A 15,697-nucleotide genomic window follows, 5' to 3' on the forward strand; every position below is an offset into this window, starting at 1 on the left:
GATACAGATGGTTGTTTAGGACTGAAGCTTTGGGATGGTTTGTTACCCATTGAGAGGTGACCAGAAGAAAGGCGATGGCAGTGTGGGCTGTGAGGGACACGGGGGACAACTGTGGCCACACACCTGGAAGTTAACAGCAGATCTGGACGAGAGTTCTGCTTTCTTGGCTCCCCTGTGGTAGTGGCAAGGTGAGCGTTCTATACCTGGCTCGATTATATACTAGTGAGTGACTGTGGACAGGTCACTTGACCTTTCTGGCCTCATGTGACACTTAGGAGAATTAAATGAAATAACATGTGGGAAAGTGTTTGCACAGACTTACTGCTCTTAGTTTTGTTCCATTTTCCCTCTTGTTATTTGCCTGCCTCTGGTTATGGCCATCAGGTCAGCTGGACCCCCTGCCACACCAGGGAGAGTTTCTGGGCCCCCATGGCTGGTTCCACGCCTTTTCCAGGCCCCTGAGGGCCGCTGTGCTCTGCTGGCTTCTCCTGTATCTTTCTTCTTACCTTTCAGGGTACTTCCTGGAGGCTCTGTGCACCCAGTTATCCCTTCCTGCCGCACTGCATGCCTGGGAGCCACTCCCACCCCTTCCCACCACGTTTGAGGTCTTCCTCCTGCAAACATGTTCCCAGATTTATGAGAGGAGGGGACGGGCGTAAATGGTGTTTTCCTGACTTCACACTGAGGAACTCAGCCTCAGGCTCGACTTCTGCTTTGTGCCAAAGGACCTGGGCCCCTCCTCATGAGTGCCAGGTAAGACCATCTATTGTAAAGGGGTGCATGGCGGGCAGAGTGCTAAGGACTTCACCTCGATTGTTTCATTTAAGCTTTGCAGCAAAAATAGGTACCATTATTATCATCTCCTTATTACAAATAGGAAACTGAGGCTCAGAAAGGTGAAGTAACTTGCCCCAAAGGACATGGCCAGTGAATGGAGGTGTTGGGCATGAATCCAGACAGCTAGCCGCTGTCAGCCTCCAGTACTCACATGCCTCATTCCGATTCTTTTGTGTCCTTTCCATTTGGTCACTTTAGAGTCATTCAACCAAATTCAGTAACTTCTAGAGGGCAGGGCCATACGAAAGGCTAAGCCAGTGTCTGCCAAGAGGCATTTGGTGAAGATGACTGATCGAGTTGCTGGTCTGACATGTGAGGCTTTTTCAGGAAATCACCACAAAACATGTAGCTCTTAGTTACTTCCCCCAGAGCACAGTTTTTCACCTTTTCCACAGTGATTCTCCTCAGATTTTCATGATGGGGTTTCCAACCAAGGAATTGCATGAGAAAAGCCAGAGGTCCTCACACCTGTGAGGTTTGCTTCAGGATTCACCAAGAAGGAGACGGCAGTGGCCTGGGGCGATCCCAGGGTTATGGGCTAGAGAGTAGGGGACACTTCCTCTGCTCGAGCGACACCGACACTCTTACTCTTTGCTGCTTCTTCCTGAAACATCAACAAAAGTAAAACAAAAACCTCCACAACAAATTGTAGGTGTTTAACCATGATACATGGGCATGACATTATATGACATGATTCCCTTTTAAAATTCCTCCTCTTCTGTCATTAAAAAGGTGCTCACTTCCATGAACCATAAGGGTCCTAAAAAATATAACCACAATAAGATACAACTACATATCCACCAAAGCGGGTATATTGAAAAAGGATGGAAAGTGTGTTGGCAAGGATGGGAAGGAAGTGGAATCCTCTTGGGGGTTCAGAATTAGTTGCCCCAAGATGTGCCTTTGTGGTATATGGATTATTTTGAGTTAAATCTTTGGGCTCAAGAGAAACTTCTGCCACCCCCCCCACCCCCTGCCGTGGCTTAACTACCTAGAAGAATTTAAATTAGGGGCCTTGTCCATAATAAGAGTTATTACCAGAAATAACTTTTTACGAACTATCTATAGGGCAGGGCAAACATCTAATTACTGAACATCTGCTCTTTTTATCATTCTGTGAATTACCTCATTTTAATTATTCAACCAGCTAAAAGGACCAGAGGAGGGAAGGGAGACATTTCCCCCTCCCCTTACACCTCATATATTGTGATAAGAGCATAGATTTATACATTTACTTGGCAAACTTTCTGGCTGTATCTACTAAAGCTGAACACTTAATCTACTCCATGACCTAGAAATTCCAGATCCAGGTATAGACTGAACAGAAACGTGTGCGCATGCTCCACAAACAACTTGTTCTGGGAAGTTCATAGCAGCTGTGTTGTAAGAGTCAAAAACTGGAAACTATCCAAATGTCCATCAACAGGAGAATGGATAGAATCTGGTGACGTCCTACCATGGAACACTACCGAACAGTGAGAAAGAACCAATAACTACATGCAAGAAGAATGTTGAACAAAAGAAGCCAGAGAGAAAAAGACTGCGTATTGTATGTTTTCGTTTATATGAAATGCAAAAACAGGCAAAAAAACGTATCCATGGTAGTAGAAGTCAGAATCATGGTTGCCCATGGAGGAGGCAGGTAATAATTGGAAGTGAAGATAAGGTGGGTTCTGAGCAGTTACTATTCTCTTTCTTCATCTGGGAGCTGGTTACATGGGATGGCCAATTGTGAGCACTTATCACGTTTATGATGTGTACTTTTTTGCATGTGTTACATTTAAATAAGATATTTTTTAAAATATTCCTCTCCTGATGACTTAATGGGGAAAATCTCAGCGTGGGTCAGTCTGGCTTGCCCTCCTACTTCTCTTACACTGGATCATATTTTGTTAACCAGAGAGTGTGCCAGGCGCAGAGGCTTTAGTAAGCAACAGTATCCAGCCCGAATTGAATAACATTGTTTTGTTTCATTGTGTTTATTTTTGTGGTTGCTATCTACATATGACCATCCATACAGGTTTTCCATTTATGGTAGGGATATAAAGTTTCTTTTAAAAATAGCTTTCAGTAAAAAGAAAAAAGAAAGTGAATTGACTTCCCTTAAAAAAAAAGTTATGTAAATAATAGTACAGGTGGTACTTAGTTACAGCAAACTTGGAGAGGGTGGAGTTGGTGAAACACTTTTCAAATAGAAAAACGCAAGGATTAGGGGGAGGGAAGAAAACCAGTTTCAGCCTGTCCCCATCTCTCCACAGGAGTCCTCACTGCCTCACACAGACAGGCTCTCAGGCCTAAGGACATATCCTTTACAGAGGACTCATGAGAAATGTAAAGTAAGGTATGCTCCAGGAACAGTGGGCAAAGCAGGGCAGAGCAGAGAACCTGAGTTCACTCAACAAATATTTATCTAGCCTCTGTGTTCCAGGCACTGTTCTAGGCTCTGGGCCTGCAGTAATGAGTAAAATGGAGCCCCCCACCCTTCTCTAAGCTTCAGCTGATGGAGGGTGTTCTGTGATTGAAGGCTCTGTGGAGTGGGCTCTGAACCTCATGGTGGATAGGAAAGGACATCAAAATATGGGGCTGTTGTTGTTGTTGGTGGTGGTGGTGGTGAGGGGGCAAAATTGACTATTAACCAGGGAACTAGGAGAAAAGAATTGGGGGGTGGTCTTCAGACTCATTAGAAAGACAAACCTCATTGAATATTTTGCATTGGTCAAGTTAGCCTCACGGTTACCTGCTTGTCTCCAGGGTTCTTGGCCAAGAGATTAAGAACTTTAAACAAGGGAAGAAGGAGAATGAATCTCAAAAAGGTGAGTAGCTGGATGAATGAAAAACTGCATCTCCTGTCCTCTCTATACATTCATCACGACCTTTCATCCCCAGCAGCTGGGCATTGCAATGGAGACTGAATAAGGGGCCCTGCTGGGAGTATTTTTAGGGAAAGTGCTTTTCATTCATTCATTCATTCATTCATTCATTCAACACATTTACTGAGTGCCTACCAGGTGCCAGGCACTACGTTTTTGACCCATGCCCTCTCTCATTTGGTAGCTACTAGCCACGTGTGGCCATGGAGAATTTGAATTTTGGCTAGTTCAAATTGAAATGTGCTGTCAGCACAAAATACACATCAGAGCGTGAGGATTTAGTATTAAAAAAAGGAATATTAAATCTCTCAGTAATAATTTTTAATATTTATTGCACATTGAAATGATAATTTGAATACATGGGGTTAAAGTATATGATTAAAATGGGTTCCATCTATTTCTTTTTACTATATTTTAATGTGGCTACTAGAAAACTGAAAATTGCACCCATGGCTTTCTGCGGCTTGCATTGGATTTCCATTGGTCAGTGTCAGAGTGGACGCTGTTGTTTCTCTGAAGGGGCTCAGACTCTAGGGGGTGAGACCAACAGAAACAATGTTACCAGGTCGGCACACCCATGAGGAGTAACCAGCCACCTCCCGGGGCCTGTCCTTTTTGACTGCTGTCAGATCTGCACTAGACACAGTTCCAGTGGTTTCCAGAAGACCAGCTCTACCTGTTTCACTCCTCTGCTCAAATGTGGACGCTGTACTCCCCTGCCTGCCAAATAAAGTCAAACAGCCACACAAGTCAGCTGGATTTCCTGCCAGTGTCTCCGCTCCCCCTGCTCCCCTCTTCCAAGCATTCTGCTGGCCACAGTGGACTTCTTTTCTCCAAGCTCACTTTCCCATCTCCGTGTCCTTGCTTTGCCGGGTCCTGGCGTGGGGTGCCCTTGCTACTCTGACATTTCCCCTGGTAGACTTCTAAGCTTTAGTGTCAAGTCTGATTCACTTGTGAAACTCTCTTCACATCTCCACAAGTATTTCTCCTCCTCAAAGCCTCTGACAACCAGTTGTTTGTTCATCTTACTAAACTCTCCGCCATAATATTGTTAGTTTCCTAAGATCAGGAACTTGCCTTCCTGGGCATCTAGCTCATCGTCAGGGCCAGGCCACTGGGAAAGTTGAATCAAAAGGTAGAAAGAAGTGGAGTGGAGGGAACTCTGGTGGAAGGAAGGGTGGAACGGAGGTACAGTAATGCACAGCTTAACGAGGAGGGTACGTTCAGAGAAATGCATCATTCGGTGATTTCTTCACTGAGGGAACATCATAGAGGGCACTTAACCTATTTCTCCTAGGCTACAAGCCTGTATAGCATGTTACTGTATAAAACAACATGAGATCTAATCAAGCACAAGAGTAAATGATGCATTCAAGTCACTCGGTAAGCATGAGATGGATGAGACTGCTGTCAGCGTAACGCTATATACGGTTTTACGGTATACTCTAAAATAATGATAAGTATAGTAATATGTAAGCCAGTAACATAGTTGTGCATCACCATTATCAAGTGTCATGTACTGTACAGAATTGCACGTACTTTACTGGCATCACACAAACATATGAGTGATGTTTGGGCTATGCTGTTACCATGGCTATGAAGTTACCAGGTGCTAGGAACGTTTCAGCTTTAATTCTTTGGGACCACCTTCATACATGCAGTCCCTAGTTCACAGAGACAGACGTCCTTATGTGCTGCATGCCTGTGTGGAGAAATTACACCTGGGCTGAAGACAGCTTAATGGTCCATCCCTCACCAAAAACAATTCTCTGACGAGGGTCTTTGTTAGGGTCACAACCCAGGGAGATGGGTGATAATAAAGGCAAGTCCAGCCTGGAATGCTGAGGGGTTGGGGACAGCTTGGACAGGACTCAGTAAACCAAACAGAACACTGAAGGGAGGCCATCCTTGTCAGTCTGCGTTATTAGAGAGAGCTATAGATGACCTTACCCCAGGATGTTCTCACATACCTGGAAGGCTGATCTGACCTCTCCGAGCCCCCTGAAGCAGGGTGTTCTGGGATCTCTCCTGCAGCAAATGTCTCCAGATCTATGGGTACCGGGGTCCAGGTCCCTAAGTGATTACTTTTTTGGGGGGACAGGGGAGGCAGAGAAGAAGGGAGCAGTTTCTCGGTGTCCAGAAATCGCATTTCTGGTACTTACATGTCACCACCCGATGCTTGCAGGGTTGGGAAACTGCAATGGTCACTAAGGGAGGCTGTTGGGGCTAGGCTGGTCTAGAGGACGTGAACCACCTCCGGACTCACCGTCCCAGGCAACGCGTGTGTCTCTTTGTGTGAGTGTGTGTGTGTGTGTGTGTGTGGGGGGGGGGGTGAAAACCGAGGATGGTAGGAGTCGGTGGCAGTGAAATCTACCTGAAGGTCAAGAGCATGTCTTTTCTCCGTTGCATTCCCCCAGCAGTTAGTCCAGTGCCGGCCACTTGGGAAGCGCGCAAACTAAGTCCTTGCGAATTGAACCGAAAACGGGAGACAAAAAGCACCCATTCTTCGCTCCCCGCCCGTCCTACTCAAGCCCCCAAGCGATTCTTATTCCTCAGGAGTCAGGGATCCCGGGGTAGAAGGTGTGGACAGACAGAGGCAGGACTGGTAGGGGACCTACAGAGCAAGCGACGAAGTGGGGGTGGGCGAGTGGGCGTGCGCGCACGCACAAGCCGGCGCTCCGGAGTGTCGGGGGAAGGGGGTGGTCTCCAAAAGGGGGAGGGGAGAAGGCAGGGGGCGGGGAGAAGCAGGGCTCTTTAGGACCCGGCTGCGGCAGCAGGGGAGGAGAAAGAAGCCCAGGAGGCGGCTCCCGCGCTCTCAGGGCCGTGCCACCTGCCCGCTCGCTCGCTGCAGTCGCGCTCACCGTCGCCAACATGCTGCCGAGACTGGGCGGCCTCGCGCTGCCGCTGCTCCTGCCGCCGCTGCTGCTGCTGCTGGGCGCGGACGTGCGCGCCGAGGTGCTGTTCCGCTGCCCGCCCTGCACGCCCGAGCGCCTGGCCGCCTGCGGGGCCACGCCAGCCGTGTCCGGGGCGCCCTGCGCCGAGCTGGTCCGCGAGCCGGGCTGCGGCTGCTGCTCTGTGTGCGCCCGGCTGGAGGGCGAGGCGTGCGGCGTCTACACCCCGCGCTGCGCCCAGGGGCTGCGCTGCTACCCCCATCCGGACTCCGAGCTGCCTCTGCAGGCGTTGGTCCTGGGCGCCGGTACTTGCGAGAAGCGCCGGGACGCCGAGTATGGCACCAGCCCCGAGCAGGTTGCAGGTAACGCAGGTTGGGACAACTAGTGGCGACAAACTTGGAGGGTAGCCGGGGGTTGGGCTGGCGGCCCTTGAGCAGGTAGGGAGTGTGCAGCGGGCCCTCAGCACGTTGAAGCGGAGGTAGAGCGGAGTCCCTGGCCGGCTCCCGGCGGACTCCTGCGGACTGTTGGGAGGGGAACCCGAAAGTCAGGCCCCGGGAGGGGACTGGAGTTAGAGCGCGCGGAGGAGCCTGGCTACTAATTTGTGCGGATAAATGGCGAAAAGCACCCCTGTGATCATGGTTTCCCCGGGTGGAACGTACCCTGACTTCTATTTTGGAAGGGGTTGGTCAGGTATGTGGGAGTAGGAACCCATGGGTCCTGGAAAGGTCCTGGTGCAGGACGCTGCCGGGGGGGCTGAGGTGGCCGGTGCGGGTGACACTGAGGACCTCTGGTGAGGGGAGGGGCGCTAGGCGAAGGCAGCGGCGCGTTGAGGAACCCTTCCTGCTACTGGGATTGTACGGTGGGAAGAAAGGACGTGTTGGCACTTGGCAGGGTGGGTTGCTTAGGGAAAATTAAAAACGGACGCTGCTGTTTTACATAGAGACCGAGAAAGCTCTTGCTACTATGTTGGATAGAAAAAATAAAAGAGGGGCATTTGGGAGGCGAGGAAGAGACCCTAGCAGCTGAGTCAGTGTAACTTAAGCCGGGTCGCCGGCTGCAATCTAGAGGCGGGGGCAGCGGTGCTGCTCAGTTTAGTATCTGGGCCCAGGGCGGAAGCTGGAGGATGCCCGGGACGGTCGCAGCCACTCTTACTGAAGCGCGGTGCCCCTTCCCCCGCCCCCATCTTCACTTGATAGAACAGGAACCCTAAGATTCTTTGTAAGGGGCCCTCATCCCCCCAAAAAAAAGTTTTTTGAGGGACACAACTGAACTGTAAGGATCTCACTTTTTTTGTTTGTATGTTTTTAAAATTACAAAAGCCTCCTGCCCCAGTGGTCTGGAGGAAGCTGTAATTATTTTCTTTCCTCTTGGAGACAGTGGTAATATGTGTCCACTGCCTACGCTGTTCAAAACATAAAAAGCAGGCGAGTCTGACCAAATTTCTCAAAGTTGGGGGGAAAAAAGAAAGAGAGAGAAAAGGAAGGAATGAAGGAGGGACCGAGAGAGGAAGGAAGGAAGGAAGGAAGGAAGGAAGGAAGGAAAGTAGGAAAGCAGGAAGGGGAAAGGAAAGAAAAATAAAAGTGAAAACATTCTTGCTTGCTTCTCAGCTTCTGCGGTCGTTGTACAACTTGCCCTCTCCCCCAGGGACTCCCCCACCCCCTTTCCTCGAGCCTACTATTGTTTTTTTCCTGTTCCAGAGAATAGAATGAGGGGTAAGAGTTGAAATCTTTTTCTATTTCTCTGGCACATTTTGACGTTGAGTGCAGAGCAAGTTAGGGCTTCCTCGGAGCAGAACCCCTTGGTCTCTTTCTTCTCCCTCCGCTGGCTTCCCTCCCCAGCCTGTCTCGAAGTTAAGCCATCCCTCCTGCTTCTCGTAGAAAGTAGTAATAAAAGGAAAAGGACTCTGCAAAGGTCCTTTCCCCGCGGGCGCCTGTCCCCCGCGTTCCTACATCCTCACTCCCTCGCGTGCCATGGTCCACTATGGTTTCTGAGCTGAACTCTGACAAACCAAACATCGTCCTCAGCGGGATGAACTTTTCAAAGGCCTCCAAGTTCATGGAGTCATTTGGATTTTGACTTTTAAAAAAGTGCGTGGTACACGTCCTTCCTAAACGTCACTGTTCCTCCCCCCCTCACCCCCCCTTTATACTTCTCACTCTCAACCTGAAAACCAGCTCTCCCGTTTCCCACACCCCAGAAGCAGGTTAGGGTCTTCAACAGAGAACAGATGCAGATTCCTCACTCACTCCTCCCTGGAGCCTGAAGGGGGACGTGTGTGTGTGTGTGTGTGTGTGTGTGTGTGTGTGTGTGTGTGAGCCCGGGGACAATGGGGTGAGTTCATGGGCAGAATGTCACTTTGGATTTTCTGCCTAGTTATTATGGGACTCCTTTCCAGCTCCTTGTTAGCCTGCCTTCTCCTCCCAATGCCCAGACAGATGCCTTCCACATTTTTCTCTTGTGCTCCAGATTGTGAAGAGCGGATCCAGGTGGGGCCTGGGGCTGGAAGCTGGATGTGGAAGCCTCGTGGGCACATTGGAAACAAGTGACCATGAGCAGGGAGCCTGAGGCATGAGTCGGGCTGGGGCGAAGGGGGCATTGTGGGGAGAAGCCTGGGCTTGCAGAAGTGCTGGGAAGAAAGAGGGGCAAGTCTTGAGGCTTCTGTGTAGAAGAGGGTCTTGGGCTGAGGCAGGAAGGGGGGCACTCATACAGAGTGTAGGTTCTGAGGGGGGGGCAGGGACTGAGCATGGTGGGGGGCATGGCCCAGAGGAGACCTTAGCACTGAATGCTGCTGCCTCCTCCTCTCCATCTCCCATCCCTTCTCCTCCCCCCTCGGAAGAGTGAGCCTCCCCCCATCCCAGCCTGCATTCCTCTTTGAGCAGGTTGCTTTTGAGAATTTTAAACATACCCACTCATTTCGAGGCAGCAAACCCCAGCAGTTCCGGCTTTGCTGTTAGCTCTTTTGTCTTTGTTCCCAGGACTCAGGGGCTGTGTCGCTGGCTTCCTGGGGATGGCTGGGATGCAGGGGGTGGGGGTGGGCACTTCAGCCGGGGCTGAGCCTGCATCCCCTGGGGGTGATGGGCTGGGGCTGGATTCAAAGAAATCCTGAAGTCAGATTGGGGGATTGGAGTGGGTGGGTCTGGAAGAAAAATGGGAGTGGGACACTGAGATCTGAAGTCTGGACCTTAACAGTACGTGGCTGTGTTTGGTGGTACAGTGGGCAGAAGTGCATAGAAAAGTTGGGGAAGAGGGTTTGGGCCAGGTTGGGTCCTTTCAGAATTCAGGGCCTCCCTCAGCATCTCCCTGCTTCCTTCCCTACCATGCACAATACCAGGGATTATGCGGAGGGGCCGGAGGGGCCGAGCTGCCCAAGTGGCCGTCTGGCCTGCTGTACATATAAAGGTGCTGTGGAAATATGCAGTCATTCAAAGTCTCAGGGCAGGCAGGCTGACAGACAGACAGACAGACAGACAGACAGACAGACGGGCTGGCCAGCCAGCCGGCTGGCGGGCTGGGGAGGTTTTGCATCTGCAATTGCTCCGGGAGGATAAAGGGGGGCAGAGGCAAGCCCTGATTTACAGTGGTTCAGTGCAGTTTCAAAAAAAGGGGGAGAAAAGCAATGGGACTTCTGGCTCAAAGCACTGCTTTGCATCTTGTCTTGCATAAATTTGCATACTGAGTTCAAAGTCGTAAAATAGACTTGGGAAATGAGTGGGACCCACTGTCACTGATGGCTAACACCACTACCTTCTACCCCCCTCCCCGCTTCTGGACAGAATACGCACAGCTCGCTCTGCTAAGCTGCTCTGCTTGAGTCACCACCATTTGGAAGGAGGAGGTGGGGGAGCTGAGGGCTGCTGCTCCTGGCTGCTCCTGGGGACCACGTGGGGTGTGGCCCTGTGCACTCTGACCTTGGCGGGACAGGTCGTACCCCAGCTAGGCAGGCAGTGGCCTCAGCATGCCATTGTGCTGGAGGGCTGGGATTTGAGGAAGTCCCAGAACTCCAGGGTATTTGCCTGCAGTCTTTCTACCCACCTTCCACCTGTGTCAAGTGTTCACCCAAGACAGTTCCCTTTGTGTGGTGAACAACCCCATCCATTCCTTTGACAAGAAACTTGAGGAAGCTTTGAGAAAAAAGCAAATCCTGTATAACAATGTCAAAAGATCTCCCCAAAACAAAACAAAGGCTAAGGACTGAATTAGAAGAGGTGGTAGAGTCTAGGGGGAAAGAACCCGTCTGTTATGAGGGGCGTATCCACGCAGTGGTTCTTGGTCAAATTGGATTACTGAGTTTCCTGGCTGGCAAAGAGAAGAGGGAGGCTTCTATGGTTCTCACTGTACGTTTACCTTAGCATTGAGCTTTAAAACAAAAATTTCAGGCACATCAATCCTTTGGATTAGGGGCTACATAGAAATTAGTCCTATAAAGACACCTGTGGGTTGCCTGAGCGCAGGAGCATATTTCAGTCATCTGTGGTCAGACATTTAAGGGCTTAATTTGAGAGATTCACTGCTCTCTAGCCCAATTATCAGATCAGCTTCTAGTTGGTTCTCAGATTAGCTGTTCTCTGCCATAGAAAAGGGTACAACTGCTAAGGTTTGATATTCTTGGCTCTAATAAAATGCAGAATCAGAGCTTTTTCCTCAACCTGTGTATGTGTGTATGTGGGGGTTGGGGCAGGGAAGGAGCTAAAAGGCAGGAGGGAGGAGCAGAAGGTCAACAGATTATTCCCACATTTGGTTTTGTTGTTTGTTGGCTCTCTTCACATCCTACAACACTACAAAAAGAAAAAGAAAAGGTTGGTTATTATTGTTTTTAAAGAGATTCCATGTCCAGGGAGTGCATTTAGCTTCAGTCTCTTCTCTGTGTGCCCAGCTGCCCCTTTCCTCCCCTGCTTTCTCCAGCCTGTCTTCTCAATGCCCCTTAGACCCTTCCCATGTCCCTTGCCTCTCCCACTGTGACCTGGTCTTGGACGCGTGACCGGACGCAAAGTTAGGTGGACAGGGCTCGAGAAAATGACATGGAAAATATGTTGCCCCCAGCCTTCCTCAGGGATCCACTTAGAGGGAGACCACATAGGTGATGGGTACTGGCATGTTTGAGTCAAATCTAATCCTTAAATGAGGTGGGGGGTAGGCTGCCAGTGTAGGGGCTGGGCTCTGGGGGTGGGGAAATAGCCATTTTCCCCTAGGAGGGTTCATGCTGCAGTTGCTCCTGCTGAAACCAAGGCACAGCGGAGCGAGGTTATACTTTGAATTCACCAGGGAGACTGGTGGTCTGGTTGGCAGATGTTCTAGGCTCCTCTGCTTTTCCTTGCTATCACTGGCCAGCATTTTGCTGAAGTGGCAGGCAGCCTCCAGGAGCTCGGTCGGCCTCCCATCTGTCCTTATCCTGTTAGGAACCGACTTTGCCTGCTTTACGACAGCCCTGCAAGGGACGTTTTTGCCTCCCTGTTGGGGTGTGGACTCTGGGCTTAGTCAAGGGGAACCTTAGCAGCTAAGTAACAGGATGAGAAAATTACCTGGTGACCTTTCCTCTGGGCAAACAAGGGAGTGGGACTGTTAGCAGAACAAGGCTTTGACCCTGTCAGCCTGGAGCTTTGGTCCTGGACACCTGCCATGTGCAGGTGACGTGTGGGTCGCGGTTCATTACTGCCATGTTCAGTGAATCGCATTACTTCGCCGCCTCCGAGTTGTCTCAGTCTTCGAGCTTGAGGACTTCAGAAATGGAAGTGGCCAGCACGCAGCAGTCAGGAGGGGCAGAAGGGTCCCAGGTGGCCGTCTGGAGAAGAAAACTGGTGGGCATGAAGGAACTGAGAAGAGATGACGGTGAAAGCAGCCTGGCCTTTGCTGTCAACTGACCTGGGTTTCGGTGCACACCTGTCTCTGCGAACCTGAGTGGTGGTGGCGAGGGCCTTCCCCGTGTGTGAAATGGGGATGATTTGAGTGTATGTCTTAAGTGGGGTGCGTGTGAGGGCAACTGTGGTAGTGGAAAGTGTCTAGCACATAGTAGGTTAGTTAGCTGCTTTCGTCTCGTCAAGCGACGTCTCATTTCTGATGCTTAGGTAGCCGGCCTTTAAAATGAGGGCCAAACTGGCTGTGTCAGGCAGGCCGCCCATCTCTAAGGTTTTACCACGGTGTGTGAGGGCCTTATCAGAGATATATTCTCTGTGAGCCTCAGTTCCCTTATCTGTACATCAGGAACTGATCGCACCGGCTCTATGAGGCTGTGCCTGTGTGTGTGTGACGGTAGATAATACAAATATAACCTAAGCACTTGGGTTTTTTTTTTTAATGAGTCATTTGATATTTATCTCTTCACCTACAAAATGGAAATATCCATACCTTGACCTACTTTCACAGACAGTAATGAAGCCCTTTGTAGAAATGGTAGTGAAACTATTTTAAATGCGGCATAAACCCAGTTGACAGTAGACAATGGCCTGAGGTCAACAGGCTTGCACTGTTTACGGATGAGTTAGACCATGCTCTTTGGGGCCCATGTCCTGCTGTCTGGGACCGACCATTCTTGGTATGGGAGCTTCACGCTGTAGTGCACAGATTGGGGGTGGGAAGACTGGGGGGGGACAGAGGTGGCCCCAGAGTTTGGACACTGGGTACTTGTGCTGGCCTTGCTGCTATAAACAGGCTGCACAGGGCTGAGTCCTGCCTCCCCCTGGCCTGCCAACCTACAGGACCCAGCCCTCCAGCTACCTATGCTCAGAGGACTATGAAGGCACCGCTTGGGTGCCACGCTCCCTCCTGTATGGAAGGCCCTGATGGAAGCCTGCAAGCATCAGTGGCTCAAGCACGAGCCAACCTGGTCCGGACACGCTTAGGACATAGGTCATGTGTGAGGGGTGCAGTTGTTGAGTTGTCAGAGCCAGTGAAAACCCCCTGGTGCCCATTTCCTGCTGCAGGAAAATGGGCTTTCAGATCCATCCTATTGGAGGGAGCCAAGGGTGCCAGAAAGTTGAACGTGATCCTGGCAAAGAAACTGGATGTTCCAACCAAAAAAGTGACGTTTCCTTACTACCAGTCTCCAGAGTTTACCTCACACCGAGGGGGGACCAGCATCGCATTTAGCAGGGGGCTGAAGCATCTCACTGGGGGATGCTGGGCGCTGGAGTTCTTCCTAATGTCTGATTCCATCTGTGGTCCCAGAAAGTCCTTGGAATGACAGCCTGTCTGGGAACAATGGTGCCTGTTCTCAGGCACCTGATGGAGGTGAGGTCTCAGGAAACAGAAGATGGCTCAGCATATGCTTGTGGTGAGACCCGACAGTAGGGACAAAGCATAGTGTTTGCCACTGGGAATCTGGGGTGGCCGGTCTCCTTAGTCTCTGGGCCTTCCTGGTGTGTGTGGTGGGGAGGGAAAGCCCACTATACAGGCGGGTAGTTGGTCGAGAGAAGTTTCTTAGCTTTCAGGTCCCAGAGTAACTGCCCCCACCCACCCTCACCTCACCCCTGCAATGAGTAGGGTGTATGCGCTATAGGAGATGCTTTTTCAACTGGGAAATGGACCATCCCCCTATGCCTCTCCCCCTACTTGGCTCCTAACCCTGGACCCGGCCCTCCTCCCCCTCCCCCTCACCACTCCTGAGCCTTAACAAAGCCAGGGAAGATCTGGGCTGGCTCAGCTCCTGGGTGTCAGTCAGGACGCAGAGGGAGACCTTGCTCAGAAAGCGGCTCCCCCGGAAAGAAATACAGAGTGGACTGTAGTCAGGAAATGTTTCCCTTCCCCCTTTTTTTGTAAGGGGGGGGCATTTGGCAGCCCTTGGGGCCCCTTCTGGCCGCCAGCCCCACATCTCTTCCTGGCTGTTGGGAGGCAGAGCAGGAGTGAAGATTGGGGAGAAGGGGGCAGGGGCTGGCAGGCCTCCAGCGGCGGGCCAGGAGAATTGGCCCACAGACCCTGGTTAAGTTGGCCTGAACAGAGCCTGGGGAGGTTTCTAATTAGTGGACGGGTGTAGGTGTGTCAGCCTGTGTTCATTCAAGGAACTGAACTCTGGAAGCCTGGAAGCCAGGAAGCTGAGGAGGGGAGGGCACTGAGCCCAGGGCCTTGGTAAGTTGGAGAGGTGGGGTGGGGGCAAGGCGAGAGGAGTGTGCTCAGCGTGTCCCATCCTCATGGGAGTTGAGGAGACGGGGACCTTTCAGCTGGAGGGATCTGAGTTGGATTGTGGAGGTGCAGTGAGGAAAGGGGCAGCCTCAAATGGTAAATGACAAAATAGTGATAATTGGAAATTGTGTTTTTTCTAGGCAATGTCTACTTCTGCCTATAGATTTTTTTTTTCCATCTCTGTTTTAGCCTCAGGCTTCTCTCCCCTTGACAGATAAAGAAATCAAGGCTGCATTCAGGTTCCAATGCCAAGGCAAGCACAGACCAGAATGGACGGACCAGAGGGGAGTCTGGGTCTCCAGGTTCTCATTCCAGGGCTCTCTTCTGTCAGATGCACACATGCAAAGAAACAGTGAATTATATACTGCTGCTTGGAGAAGCTCATTTTCCCTGGGAGGTAGTAATTAAGGCATAACTTCTCAAAAATGTTCCTTTATGCAACTCCCCAGGAAATTTCTCTTAGGTCTATTGTCTTGACATCTGGATGGAGGTGCCAAATTGCCTCTGGATGGTGAGCTTGCTTTCTAAGTGCCTGAGGCCAAGATAAAATGCAAATGGCAATTCCTCTGTGCCCCGACCCTACCCCTGCCACAGCCTGATAAGGCTGGGTAGTTTCTATAGCAACAGTGGCAGGGGCTGTGTCAGGCAGGGTGGGGGTGGGATGGGGGGGTGGGTTTACTGGGTCATAAAGGCTTTTGAGGTTGGGTGGGGCCAGCTGGCATATGACTGATGGCTTCCTTCCCTGGGAAGATGGGGGTCCTATGGAGATGGGAAGGGGGAGAGATGATGAGGAACAGAAGAAATGAAGCACTGGTGTTAAAAGGTTTGGTTGAGAGTCTTCCCTTAGGTGATGCCAAGTGACCATTCTGGATGGTTAAAGAGCTATGATGTTAAAACAACCTGGGTTGGGTTTTGGCTCTGCCATTGCCTACGTGACTTTGTACAGTTGGCCTCAAACCCTTGGCTTTTTTGTCAAGTGTGAGAGGG

General features: G+C 50.8%; 1 protein-coding gene across 2 annotated transcripts in view; it reads left to right on the forward strand.

Annotated features, from left to right (window-relative positions):
- Positions 1-621: 621 nt before the first annotated feature.
- The window catches only part of IGFBP2 (insulin like growth factor binding protein 2), a 30,602-nt gene continuing 15,526 nt past the window's right edge, over positions 622-15,697 (forward strand). The window contains exons 1-3 of one of the 2 annotated variants that reach the window (XM_019727057.3): positions 622-753; positions 3,096-3,178; positions 3,589-3,650. In XM_019727057.3, coding sequence (XP_019582616.3) covers positions 637-753; positions 3,096-3,178; positions 3,589-3,650 — 262 coding nt within the window. In that variant the 5' untranslated portion in view covers positions 622-636. Of the gene's footprint in view, positions 754-3,095; positions 3,179-3,588; positions 3,651-6,471; positions 6,961-15,697 lie in introns of those variants that run through there. The other variant, XM_019727058.3, reaches the window with a different exon arrangement.

This window comes from Rhinolophus sinicus, chromosome 17 (genome assembly GCF_057876585.1).
Source record: "Rhinolophus sinicus isolate RSI-liver-muscle chromosome 17, RSI-T2T, whole genome shotgun sequence".
Taxonomy (NCBI): Eukaryota; Metazoa; Chordata; class Mammalia; order Chiroptera; family Rhinolophidae; genus Rhinolophus; species Rhinolophus sinicus.